The sequence below is a fragment of the Strix aluco genome, chromosome 1, assembly GCF_031877795.1.
Source record: "Strix aluco isolate bStrAlu1 chromosome 1, bStrAlu1.hap1, whole genome shotgun sequence".
NCBI lineage: Eukaryota > Metazoa > Chordata > Aves > Strigiformes > Strigidae > Strix > Strix aluco.
The window spans coordinates 109,744,701-109,758,904 of record NC_133931.1 but is presented as its reverse complement, the minus strand read 5'-3'; the positions used below and the strand labels follow the sequence as shown (position 1 = coordinate 109,758,904).

The following is a 14,204-nucleotide window of genomic DNA, read 5'->3' as shown; positions in this document are numbered from 1 at the left end:
CCTACAAATAGCTTAGATTTGACTATATCTGTCATAGTTTAACAGTATTTAACAAGGGAAATGACAGTAAAAAATGAGTAATTACCTTATTGTTCTTGCTATTCTTGCCCTGAAAACACTAAATCTTTTCTGATTCCCTGTAAAAAGCAAAACATTTATAGTTTTCTTGTGCTAATAGGTAGCTATTTTTTGAAAATTATATTATCCTGGTTCTACCCCTCTAGTAACAGATGTGCTGTGTTTGTGTGAGCGGCAAGGTTTTTGGTAGAGAGAGAGGGGGCTACAGTGGTAGCACCCTCTGAGAAGCTGGACCTGCTTCTGGCCAAACCCAAGCCCATGAGTGATGGTGGTTGCGCTTCTGCGATAACATATTTAAGGGGAAGATGGGAGGATGAGGGGGAGTTGTGAGGAGGAGTTGCGAGGAGAACATCTGTGTGAACACTGAGGTCAGTGGAAGAAAGGAGGAGGAGGAGGGGGGGAGGGAGGTGCACCGGTGCATAGACCCCCCTGCAGCCCGTGGTGAGAGGGCAGGCTGTGCCCCTGCACCCATGGAGGTCCATGGTAGAGTGGATGCCCACCTGCAGCCTGTGGGGGACCCCACACTGCAGCATGTGGCTGCACCTGAAGAAGGCCAGCACACTGTGGGAAGACCCCACTGTTATAGTTCAGCACTGGGAGGACTGCAGCATGGTGGGGGCACCCACACCAGAGCAGCTCAGGAGGCACTGTGGCCTGTGTGAAGGACTCACGTCAGAGAAAGTTCGTGGAGAACTGTCTCCTGTGAGAGGCACCCCATGTTGGAGCAGGGAAAGAATGTGAGGAGTCCCCCTCCCTCCCTTGAGGAGGAAGAAGTGGCAAGACTGACTGCAAACCCCCCCCCCCATTCCCTTCCCCCTGCACTGTCGGGGAAGGAGGTAGAGATATCAGAAGCAAATCTGAGCCCCGAAAGAAGGGAGGGGTGGGGGAAGGTGGTTTTAAGATACGGTAACGCTTCTCACTGTCCCACTCTGTCTATTAAGTGTTGTTGTTTGTGTCTGAATTAAATATTCTTTTTCTTCCCCTTATTAGTGTCTGAATTAAATTTATGTTCTTTAAAGTATGCTCTTTTTCTTCCCCCAAGAGATCAGTCTTTTGCCTGTGAACGTAATGGGCGAGTCATGCCTCCCTATTCTTATCTCAATTTCCGAGCCTTTTGCTTCATTTCTCCTTCCCAGTCCTGAGGGGGAAGGGGTGAGCGAGTGGCTGCATGGTGCTCAGTTGCCCTCTGGGCTCAAACCACAACAACAGATTATGTCTTGTAATAAACTGAAACTGAAGATACTTCCTACAAAACAGACAAAAATTCATTAAGCATCTGGACTCTTTATTGAATAATCTAAAATAGTCTCATTTCATTAGTAGCCACCATGGCACTTCATCTGACCAATCTAAACTGCAAAAAAATAGTAAAAGTAATATTAATACATATTGTTCATATATGGGTTTTTTTTCAGAACTAATGAAATAAATACTTCCTCTAACTGTAATACTGTCCCAGAAGATATATCATGAAGTCCTTTTCAGATTACTAAGTAATACTTTCTATGACATTTGGATTAAGTATAGTGATGAAATTTTATGTACAATAATTTTTAAGATTTTTTGGAAACAATACCTCTTGCATAATATTTTTTGATTTTGGTGACTAATATCACAATTTTCATACACTGAATGATACAAAGAACAGATTATATATCACTTTCAAGCACAGACACCTGAGGATGATCTGTTAAATCCATTTAGGTGCATGTGTAAAGACACCTCAAAAACTCTTAAGCATAAACAAATCCATCGAAAGGCACTAGAAGGAAGAGGGTCCCAGACAACAAAGAAATTAGTGGCTGAATATACTCAACTGTCTTGAGTGAGCTCTTTTGCAGAAAATGCAGTAATTATAAACAATTTTTCAAACTAGGCTTTATCTCTAAAGAGATATACATTGTTCTACAGCCTTGTGTACTTATAAAACATATTAAAGTTACAATTGATCCTTCACAGATTTCTTCTGTAAACACAGAAATATGAAGTAACACAAAAAATGACAGGTGTAAAAATTAACTCAACTACTTCAGTAGCTGAGGAAAAAATATTCCATGGTTTGATTTTCCTCTAATATTGATGACATAGTTGTTCAAATATTAATTGTTTTAAGAAGAATTTACAAAATTGAACTATCACAATACTTAAAGGCTGCCATCATTATTCTAAATTTAGAGTATTATGCTCTGGGATGAAAATATTTTCTCCATCTAAAAATAACTGATATGGGTTTAATCAAAAATGCTGCAGCCTGGGGCAACCTTATACATCCACATTATCACTATCTGTTTCAGCAAAACCATCATAAAATAAAGGGAGAGATATGGAAGATGTAGTCCGTGATTTATCCAGCTTCCTAGCATTATTTTCATTAAGCATTGATGCAATAAGACCTTCCTTCTCATGTGTTTCTTCTTCAAAGACAGCACTGTTATAATGTTTATGACGGTAAAAGAAAGATTTCTTTTTAAAAGAACGCTGCATCAAATACTTTCTGAAGGCCCTTTGAATGATAAGAGCCGATACCTCCTCTTGTTTTCTTTTAAGAGTTGTAGTAATTGGCTTGTAAGAAACTTTAGATAGATTGGCAGCCATAAATTTTTCTTCCATGTGTAATTCAAGACCATCCAAATCTCCAGATTCTCCCAAGACCCTTTTAGTGAAAGCAAGCAAGATATCCAAGCAGTGGATCTTATCTCCACTAACTATAGGAAGGTCCATGGATATGAGCTGAATTTTATTAGGCTTTGGAATGCGTAAGGGTTCTGACAGAGCATCTGCAAAGTCTGAAAGAGCAGAATATTCAATAAACTGTGTTGCCTGAGGATCAAATTTTCCCCAGGTCTCATAAAACATATCAAAGTCATCCTCACAAAGAGGATCTGTGCTTTCTTCAGTGGCAACACTGAAGTTCTCTAAAATGACAGCTATGTACATATTTACAACAATAAGAAATGATATAATGACATAGCTTACAAAAAATAAAATGCCAACCTCCTTACTTGTGCAATTTTTTTTCTGTTCATCTGTTAAATTTAAGTTGGGAGCACATGAATTAGATCCTTTTAACAGAGGGACCAAAAGACCATCCCAGCCAGCTGACGTTGTAATTTGGAAGAGACAGAGAATGCTACTATCAAAGGTTTGAAAGTTGAAAAGGTTATCAACCCCACCTTCCCAGCCAAGACAGGCAAAGTTCGTCATGCCCACAATGGCATAAATGAACATAACCAGAAAAAGCAGAAGACCAATGTTGAACAGTGCAGGAAGAGACATCAGTAATGCAAAAAGAAGAGTTCGAATTCCTCTAGCTTTTCGAATTAATCTCAGGATTCGGCCAATTCGTGCCAAACGAAAAATTCTCAAAAGTGTTGGAGAGAACAAAGTTCGAAAGCCTTCAGAAAGTCCAATACCTTTGAAAAGAAAAAGAAAACAAAATGTCAAGCCATATCAGTGAAATTCCCTATTTATGTCCATTTTGTTATTTTCTGTGCTTTAGGTGCTGAAAGCAACATCGATCATATTACATCATTTTCAACAAAAACATTATCATCAATACTGCAATTGCTTACCAAAGAACTTAGGAAAAGAAAGACAAAGTGTAATACCTTTAAATATTAAAGAAGTATCAAGATTATGTATAGTTTGGAAACTGCTTTCTCCCAGATTTCTCTAACTCAGGGGATGAAATTATGCATTGCTCAAGTACTTAAAAAATCCTTTTAAATCCATACAGGTCCTGTGCTGAAAGCTATGGGGCTTGTTTCCCAGCTGCTGTCTGATTGCCTCTTCTTCTACAGGCCTAAACCACATGCTAAATGTGAGACTGTCATTAATGCTTGGTACTTGAATGAGATCCCCGAAGAGCAAGAAGAAAATAAAGGGAAACTGTCTTTCAGTGTTTGTCCTGCAACACACCTCATTCTATGATCCTGTTATCAGAGTAATGATACCACAGTAATGTAAAATTATTACAAACAGAAGACTTAAGAAGTCAGCATTTTTCTGGGTTGCATGGGATAGCAAAGGGGTACTGTGCTTAGGGACGAAGTAGAGATCTCAGATCAGTTTTTCTTTCCCATTTTTTAATTATATGATATAACCTGAGACTGAATAGGAAGTACAGACCAAATAAACTGTGCAAGAAACTAAAGCTATATATGACCCTTTGTAGAGGAAATGATAAGCATCTAGTCTTACTTGAAAAGCAAAACAAAACCAAGCCAGTTTTAGTAAGACTTTTCAGAGTCACAAATAGTGGCCCAAGTTTAGAATGGTGCTGAGCAACTAAATATTGCTGAGCTTTCTAACTCAGCCCTCAGGATCTGCCTCCTTAAAAGAAAGTCTGGAAAATGAAATAAACCTTTCTCATTTTTCATACAAATGTATTTTTAACCTGAATGTACTTTCACTGTGAAAACAAGTTAACTTGATTACATATAAATCAAAATCATTAAGACAACAGTTTAAGTACAATAACTTAGAAAATATGTTACTGTATTAAATTCCTATTCTGTTAAGTACTCAATAAAACTCAAACTTAAAAAAAAAATTAAAACTATCCATTTATCTTTTAGTACTCTGCAAAAATATAAGGGAAAACAAAAATATATCCTTTTAGAAGGAATCACTTAGCATATGGCTTGAAAAAGTACAATGGATCTAGAATGTATTTATCAGATCTATGTAAGTGGTTACTTCATACTGAAATTTGTCTTAGTATTGGTAAGACACATTACCTGATCTAATAACAATTGATACTTACTAACTAGTGAAAGGATCACAACAGCTAAATCAAATATGTTCCAGCCACTGGTGAAGAAGTAATGTCTTAAGGCTAGTATTTTTATGACACATTCCCCAGTAAATATCGCCACAAAAAAGAAGTTGATTTTATTAAGAACATCCTTGATGCTTTTCTGGCTATTTTCTGCCATCATAACGACCATATTTAGACAGATGAAAGTCACAACGGTAATGTCAAATGCTTTGTGCGATACTATATCAAAGAGCAATCCTTGGAACACATTCTGTGGAGAGAACAAGAAGAACTGCTTAACGCTACTTCTAAGACCCAGTCTACATTTGAATATTAATCAGATTTGTGCTTAGAAAGAGAATTTAAGAAAATATAAAATTAACAATAAGCTACTGGAAGCATTTTTTAGGTGATTTCTTTAGACCTTCATAGAAAGCACTCTAAGTATTTTCAGGTATGAAACCACGTTTCCTTAGGAAAAAAATATACAGCAGGAAAACATTCAGAGTATGTTGTGATTCTCTTTTAATAGAAATACTTATTGAAACAGACATTTTAGGATAAGTAATTCTAATTAAAATAACATAAGCAAGAAAAACTCCGAATAGTTACTATGTGAAGCCAGGCCTGGAATTAAATTTAAGAAACTATAAGAAATAAAGTATAAGATTATTTAAAAGTAAATAACAGCCACGGGGTATGTACTACTCACTATTCATTCTCACCTGCAATGATCTAATTTAGTTGCAGAAGCAATATCATGCAATTTAAGTAATCAAGTTCATGTTATGAATATCAAATACTTAATATGAACCTCTATAACTAGGTTGTACATTTGAATAGGTGATAAATAGGCTGTAAATTTCCTTAATTGATACCCACAAAGAAAGACTGCATTAGATGGAAATAAGAAAAAGAGAGTAAAATGTAAATACTATATTGAATGAGGAAGATGATGGGCTCTAATGTGAAGTTTATTTCCAGATGCGTGGGTACTGAGTTGAAATATGGCCACCATCTTTATATCTTCTATCATATTCTACTTAAGATGGTCTCACCAATGGTCTTGGGATGGGTTTTTGAGGTTTCTTAGATCCGAGTTTTTTTAGGGCATTATAGTACTTTTTCTGTTCCTCAGTCAAAAACAGATCTTTTCCACCTAAGTAAAGGGAAAGAAAGCTGTTCTTCAGATGAAGTTTAAGCAGTCAACTAAATAAAGACCAGCAAGTTTATGTAAAAAAAAAAAAAAGTAAGTTACAGCTGTCACAAACAGGACCTAAGAGAGCACAGAGACAAAATGTGTCTTTACCACTTCTCCTTTTCCCCTTGTTGTTTGAAAAGATGTACTGCAAAAAGCTGATCAGGGTTCGATCATGAAAATCTAGTCTAGGCAGTGTTCCTGAGTCAGTTTCCTCAACTGTGAGAGCCTTTCTGAAGCTTTACAAATCTATTTCATATTTTTAAAATGACATAAGACTCATCAACAAGTAAAATACTTTCCATTTGTATTTTTGGGAAATGTAGAAACAGAAGTGTATTGTTGGGCTAGCAAGTAAATGGAGGATTATTAATAAGCACTTTGGGACCAGATTCTACAAGTGGGGCTCCTCATAATGAGTTTCAGGTGCTCATCTTTTTCCCATCTATGCCACCTGTATTACTTAGCAATCGCTTTGAACTGAGTATTCAGAAGAAACCACACATCATTAAAGCATTAAACGATTAGCATTTTGTAAAACAAACATGTAACAATGTTCAGTAGGGCATCTGCACTTTGAATCACTGTAGAAAGACCTCTAAAAATTCAGTTTAACTTCTCTAAAAATTCAGTTTAACTTCTCTATATGGAATATCAATGAAAATTCCCAAGAAACAGCAAAGAAATAAAAAAGGAAAAAAAAAAAAAAAAAAAAAGCCCACTTACAGCATGTACTGAGAAAAGAAAAAAGTGTTATGTCCACATCAACTTCTAATAAGTGTTCAGGCTCATAAGCTACTGACCCAGTGTTGTTTCTGTCTGTTGGGATTATTATAACTGGGACTTTGTTATAGAAGGAAATTATTATAGTGAAGTTGGACTGTTGTTCCTCAATCCCCACACATAATTTCTCTGTTCAAATGCAGAGAGCAGAATTTCTTGTGGGCCTTACTGCTATCTATCTCTACCAAGGGCAGTAATTCTTTGACACTTGGTGTATAGGTCAGCCTGTTGAAATAATAAACGGCTCCTGCAGAGATCCTGTCTTCCAAATGTGAACCTTGAAATTGTAAACCTCCTGTTGGGGTCTGCTTTTCTGGTATTTTTTTAATGAGCAAGATGCTTATTTGAGTTTCAAGTGGATTAATTGACTCAATTTCCCCTGATATTCCGGATACTTTAAGCCCCTAAATGAATCAGGGAGAGAGCTCAATTGACAAATAAGCTTGGCACAAAGAAGCTGAAGTACACCAGGGAAGGTTGACTGTTGCTTTTCTTTGGTTGTTGCATTTTTCATTCTAAGATTTTTGCCTTCCATTTCTTAATGAATAAAAAGAACAAGGAATCTAACAACTATGAGGAGAAAAGTGAAAGCAGTCAGTGCTTCATGGGCTTTAAGAAGCCTTTAAATTTCTAGACAGACTCTTCCTGGGCCATGGCCTGCATCTCAATGAAGACATTTTTAAAAACCTCAGTAAATTAATCTGCATATTTACTTAACTGACAACAGGATTTTTTAAAGTGTAGCTAGTTTTAGAAGAAATTCTGTTTAACAAGATCTTTTCAAGTTTCTTTACCAGTAAAGCAGTGGTTACTTCTTTCATGAGCAGCAGTGTTTCTTGATTATCCTTAACACATTTGTTAGGTGTTTACTCTCAGCAAAAAGGGATATTCTGTTTTCCAAAGCAAATCTTCAAAGCAGAAGAATTCCACTCTCCTGCAGCAAAATCTATACACTTTTTTGGCTTCTCTTTTCTAAAACTACCCACTCCTTCCTCCTCATCCTCCTACTTAGAACAAATTAAGGACTTGGCATGAAAATGGAATTTGCAGGTAAATTACTAAAAGCTTTGAGGAAAAGGTGACTCCTATTTTCAAAACTTGGTATCTAAATATTATTTTAAATTTCTCCAAACAGCATTCACTTAATCAGATTTGGATTACAAGAGACCCTAGACCAGAAGAACTAGACTAGACTACAAGAATTAGCTCATGTAGTACTTATCTTTTTCCTTTGTTGGTTAAAATTGCTGATAACCACTCCAATGAAAAGGTTCAGCATGAAGAAAGATCCAAAAATAATGAAAATCACAAAATACATATACATGGCTAAGAATGCTTCAAACTTTGGCTGTTCATCTATCTGTTAAAAAAATCAAAACAGAAAAATAATATTCGTAAAAATCAGATAATCACAGCTTTATCATTTCCAATTTATACTAACAAATTTTTAATTGTCAGGAGGGATAAATTATTTCTACACATTTAAACCTTTATTCAGATGTACATGTAGAACAACTGTCTTGTTACTGTTTGTAAAGATAATTACAAACAAAGATATATAGCCAAATCCAGCTCTAACAAATTCTCAAGTAACAGATAAACAGTTCCAATAAGACATGATATACTGTGAATGCCTGGATTAGAAAAACAGCTCAGACTAAACATAATTGTGAACTGCCATCCCCTTGAATGCTCTCCCAGACAAGATGTAGTTTTAAAAAGCTAGCTCACTACGATCAGCCCTCCAAGAAAACATCTTTTTAATTAGCTATTATTTTGCTACATTCAAGAGTACAGCAGCCGAATGAATAAGGAAAATGTAAAATAAATTAAATATAAAAAAGTTAAAACACACTATACTAGTGAGAAAGCAAGAAACAGCACATGGAAATAGGTAAGAAATAGTAATGATGTCAAATATAGGGAAGAAAACCTCCAGAAATAACTGCTAAAGATGCATGCCATTTTAATGCTACTGTACACACTTAAAAAAGAAGGAAATTTGCTTCACAGTCCCTCCAAGACCTTCTGAACTCTGTTCCCAGAATAAACTTGTGCAAAACTTGTAACATCTTGCCCTCTGCATTCTTGATGTAGTATGTTTTTGTGTGGTGTCACTCTATTTTGGCTAGCTTTCTCTTGTCTAAATTGCAGGTATTTGGTACTCCAAGGATTATTGTTTCACTGTGTAGTTTTATGCACTCATCTGCTTGTTATTTCTGACTTGATATTGCAAACAAAGCTGGAAAATTAATTGTATGGATAGAAAAGGAAAGAAGGAAAGGGAAAAGAGCTAAACTTTCATTTTAGTGACATACATTTCGTGAATCCACTGCTGCATACATAATATCCATCCAACCTTTAAAAGTTGCCTGAAAAAAATGCATTAATAAGGTTATTATCACTTAAAAAAAATTTAAAATTAGGTAGAGCTAATATAAATGTATTTGGAGTTGTGCAAAAGTGAACAGTGTGCTATGAAAAACGTGCATCACTTCTAAAGATCTGCTTGAAAGTATGATTCACTGAAATTTAGTAAAGAGAAAAAAAAAATTCCTGAAAAGAAAAAAAAAGGCCATGAATCTTGTGAAATGTGTTTTAAGGTTAACTCTTGTTAAATTTAATTTTTTGTAAATTTTCTGCTTTTTGAAAAAGCAGTAAAAGTTTCAGCTTAACTAGCAAATATATCCTAAAAGGATAAAAACAATTTCTAAGAAAATAGCATACAATTCCTTCCTGCAATTTTTAGCAACTCTGCAGAATCATAGAACACTCTGAAGGATACAGAGCAAAGAATTTCATCTAGAAAAGATACAGGCATAACAGCCACTTTTAAAAATGCCTTTTGCTCCTTTGTTGTGGTATTAAGGAGATCAATAAATTACCATTCCAAAATTTCATGACTTATACAATAAAAGAAAAAATAGAAATATAAATAAGATGCATCATGCTTTTTCTTTCTCATCCACTCTAAACCAACTTTTACTAAAGAAAATGATAATAACTTTAGATCCGGTAACATGCAGACTATTACAGATTTAATATGTTAATCAAAATTAAAACAAACCTGAAAAGCCTCAAAGCACAGTGCTTGATTTTAACTCAAGGCTGCATATGCTAAAGTGTTCTTTAGGAGAAAATGAGCATTTTACAGATAAGAAAAATGTTTATGGAAGCTAAAAAAATCCCCAATTTCACTGAGATGAACAGAAGCATAGTGGTGTCCCGTGGTTGAGCTGCTCAACACATTTCCTTAAAGAAAACAAAACTGAGCATGTTTTTATAGAACTTACCACTTGGAGAAGAGCCAAGTATCCCATCCCAACATTATCAAAGTTTACATCATTATTTGTCCATGTCCCATTATAGAAAATACAATGATCTTTGTTATCAATTAGACTGATATTTCCTTTTCTGAGTGTGCATTTCGAAAATTTTTTTCCAAGTAATTTTACTCCTGCAATGTTAAATAGGAGCCAGAAGACAATACAGACGAGCAAAACGTTCAAGATTGAGGGGATAGCTCCCAAGAGTGCATTCACAACAACCTTAAATAAAAAGAATGAAAAGGATTAATTATTCACATTCAATAGAATACCTTCCCAGAAAACCACTCATTTTTAATTCTGTATCTATTGCAGATTCTCACCCATATAAAAACTAGTAGATGACAAATGTAAAGCCAGCCTTTAGCCCAACTTCAAGCTTGTCTTAACATGTAATTCCATGGTATCTATCTTGCCTTTTTGAGGAAGCAAGTAAACCAGATGGCAACCAGAATTATCCTTGGGTAGTAGAAATACATAAAATAAGATTATGGGTCTGTAGTAGCTATGGGATCTAAAAATCAGGTATAGGGGAATGGGTTGTATGATCTGCATTTACTACAGTACCATAAATAACCCCTTCTTATCTTGGAGGGGTTTTATAAGAGAACAACAGATTGCTCTCCATAACAAAATGAATCTCATCCAACAAACTGCAGACATCATCAACTCATCCAACATCAGCTGACTGCAGACAGCACATAAAGTAGAAAAGTTTGGCTTCCAGAAGACTGAATTGTTTTGGTCAGCAGCCTTCCTTCATTTAGGCTTGCTTGAGGACATGCAAACCCATGATAAGCTTAAGTAAGCCTCTTCCAGAAATGGTACCAGTGAAAATGGGATTCCAGCTTTTGGTGTCTGTGCTGGTGACGTCAAGGGACCTGACACAAGCAGTGATTAGAACTCGTATTCACAAATCCAACACACTGATGCTGGCAGACAAGCCCATGCCTGTTGTCAGTGGGAATTTGAGGACCATTATCCAATTCCTTTCACCATTTTTCACCACTCTGTAGTGGGGCATAGTAAAAATCTCTCTGGAAATGTTTAATTGCTATCATTATGAGAAAATTCTGAGCTTTTTATCCTGGCTTTGGATAATATCCATATACTAGAAACATATAGAATGAAGCACATTGGAAGGGACCTCTGAAGATCAGCAGTTCCAACACAGATCAAGTTGCTCAGCACCTTATCCAGTCAAGTTCTGAATTTTGCCAAGGGTGGAGATGCAACCACCTCTCTGGACAATCTATTGTAATGCTATACATGCACACTGTCACCTTTTTTCCCAGATAGCTAATTGGAAAATCCCTCACAGCCAACTCATTCTCTCTCATTTTCTCACCATGGGCCTACCAGAAAACATTAGTTCCGTTTCTTGCATAACCTCCTATTAAGTAGTTAAAGACAACAATTAGATCCCTTACCTAATTAGATCCCAATCAGATCCTCCCTTTAACCTTCTCTTCTCTAGACAGAACAAGCTCCATTCTCTTAGCCTCTCCTCCCCAGTTCCCTGACCATCTTGGTGGCACTTTGCTGGACACTCTCCAGTATGTTAATATTTGTCTTGCACTTGAGAGCCCTAAGCTAAACAAAATACTCCAGATTCAGCCTCACAGGTGCCAAAAACAGAAGACTGAATTGCTTCAATGTGCTGGCCAGATTCATGCTAATACAGCCCAATATGTGGTAGATCTCTCTGTTGCTCACTGACCAATGTTTAACATGCAGTCCACCTCAGATCTTTTTCTGCAAAGCTGCTTATTTCTCAGTGTGCCACAGTAACGTGTGGTTTTTCTGGCTCAGGTGCAAGACTTTGCATACGCTTTTGCTGAACTTTCTGAGGTTTCTGCAGCCCCTATCTCCACTCTGTCAAGCTCTCATTGCAGAGCAGCCTTGCCCCCAGTGTATTAACTGCTCACCCCCAATTTTGTATCATCTGTGAACTTGCTGAGGACAATTTCTACCACATTCTTCTGGTTGTTAATTAAGCCATTAAGCAGTATTGGTGCCACGACTGACCTCTGAGCCACTAGTAACCAGCTGCCAGTTAACCTCATCCCAGTGATCTCTGCATATTGAACCTGGCAGTTCAGCCAATTTTCTGCCTAGCTTATAGCTCACCTATCTAAACCAGATATAACCAATATCTGCAACCACAGATGGCTCCTCCCACCTCAGCCATTTCATCATAGAAGACAATCAGGTTTGAGGGGCAAAAACTGCCCTTCTTAAATTCATGCTGTATATTTCTAACTGATTCCTTCTTGTCCTTCATGGCTTCCAGAAGGATTTGCTCCATATCCATACTGGGGTCTGAAGTCAGTGTCTCATCACATTCTGTGATCTAACACTGGTCAGATGATTTGCATTATACAAAATTTTACTTCCCCTCACTGACTTTAAAGATTCTAGATATTTTGCTCAGAGCTTTTAAAATTGAGTTAGAAGAATCCCCTCTCCTATTAAGAGAATTCCACCCTATTTAAGTTTGAAATGATTGTTATCTTTCAGATCCACCCTGGAGAATCCAAAATGTGGCATGTGAGCCTATCTAGATAACTGTCAAGATGAGTTGACATAAGCACAGCAGTCTAAAGAAGGGGAATTATGAATAGTATCCACTAAAGTAATGAATTAATGAATCCATTTTTTCAAGTCCGAATTTCTTGACTCACACAATGATAAAAAATTAAGGACTGACTGTGGTCACTACATTTCTTATGCCATGAAGATTGATAAACTTTCACAGTAAAGGTAAACTTTCACAGTACAGGTTTCTTTCTCACATTACAGTTTGTTTTCAGTAATAACTATATATATAGCTTCTTTTTTGTTGGCAAGAAATTAAAAATGGTTCCTAATTTTTTCAACCATATTAATTTTTTTCAGAAGAATTTGCCAAATACACTGGATGAAATTTTTCCATGTCTAAGATAAACCAAAGAATGGGTTTCAGAAAAATGCAAGTATAAAAAAATTCTTGTTTGTTCTGAAAATTGCACTGAAGCTGGAAACATGGAAAAATGTTCCAGTGTTCACATTACTATATGTAATAATTCCTTGTGGTAACACATTATAATTCAATTTCCTTATTTCATCTCTATTTATAAATTTCTGTGAAAGTGTTAGGTAATATTTCAAAATAACAACCATAAGATGTAAGTAGGCAATCTGAACCATGCCATTAAGTTCCAAACTAGAGATTCCATTTGTAATTTTCACAAAAACTTCAAATGCAGCTATTACAAAATATGGACACACACCCCCAGTAGCCTTACCTTTATCCCTTCAAATCTTGACAAAGCTCGTAGAGGCCTCAATGCTCTAAGAGTCCTGAGAGATTTCAGGGCACTCCCAGATGAACAAGGTGATGTGTCTTTTGAAACAGTATTTAGTCCCCAGGAAACAAATGACAGCTGTGTTCATTGAATTGAAACTGAGATTATTAAATGGTATGCAAGAAAAATATTTTATTTGTGTCAGTAGACAATCATGGGCTGATTGTTTGATCTCTGACCAGTAAGTCAACTGAAGAAGATACCCATTCAAAATTATCGTAATATAATTTTACTTCATTCTTTCCTAATATTTTAAAAATAATGGAGTTCTCTTGTTCTAATTTGAAACACTTTTTTTTTTCTTTTTTTTTCTTCTTTTTTTTCTTTTTCAAAACCAGTTCATATTATTTTCTTAGAATGCTATTATAACAACCAAATTGGTAATTATGGTAATTTTGTACACTACGAGACCAGAAAGGATTATTTAAATAAAATATTCCCATTTTCTGCATAGTTATTCTCAGAAGTGTATACAGTAATTTCTTACCATAACTTCAGATGGTGATGTGGAAACAAAAATTGTTTTTAAAAAGATATGCAGCTTTTGTTTTAAATTTTCTTAAGAGAGAAAATTAACTGAAAACATTAGAAAATTGTTTCAGTAATTAGTGTTTTTTTTCAGTTCATAATTTGCCTCTTCCTGTTTGAATTTGATATCTCATTGTCTAGCCATTGGTTATTTTCATGCTTTTCCTGTTTTGGACAGCACTGCT

General features: G+C 35.8%; 1 protein-coding gene across 1 annotated transcript in view; it reads right to left on the bottom strand.

The window, feature by feature from the left end:
- Positions 1-2,340: 2,340 nt before the first annotated feature.
- Positions 2,341-14,204, bottom strand: part of LOC141917481 (sodium channel protein type 5 subunit alpha-like) — a 48,079-nt gene continuing 36,215 nt past the window's right edge. The window contains exons 19-25 of the mRNA XM_074811001.1: positions 13,432-13,520; positions 10,112-10,366; positions 9,137-9,190; positions 8,037-8,178; positions 5,896-5,996; positions 4,844-5,108; positions 2,341-3,491 (exon numbers count right to left, since the gene is read on the bottom strand). Of these exons, the coding sequence (XP_074667102.1) occupies positions 2,341-3,491; positions 4,844-5,108; positions 5,896-5,996; positions 8,037-8,178; positions 9,137-9,190; positions 10,112-10,366; positions 13,432-13,520 (2,057 nt within the window). The remainder of the gene's footprint in view (positions 3,492-4,843; positions 5,109-5,895; positions 5,997-8,036; positions 8,179-9,136; positions 9,191-10,111; positions 10,367-13,431; positions 13,521-14,204) is intronic.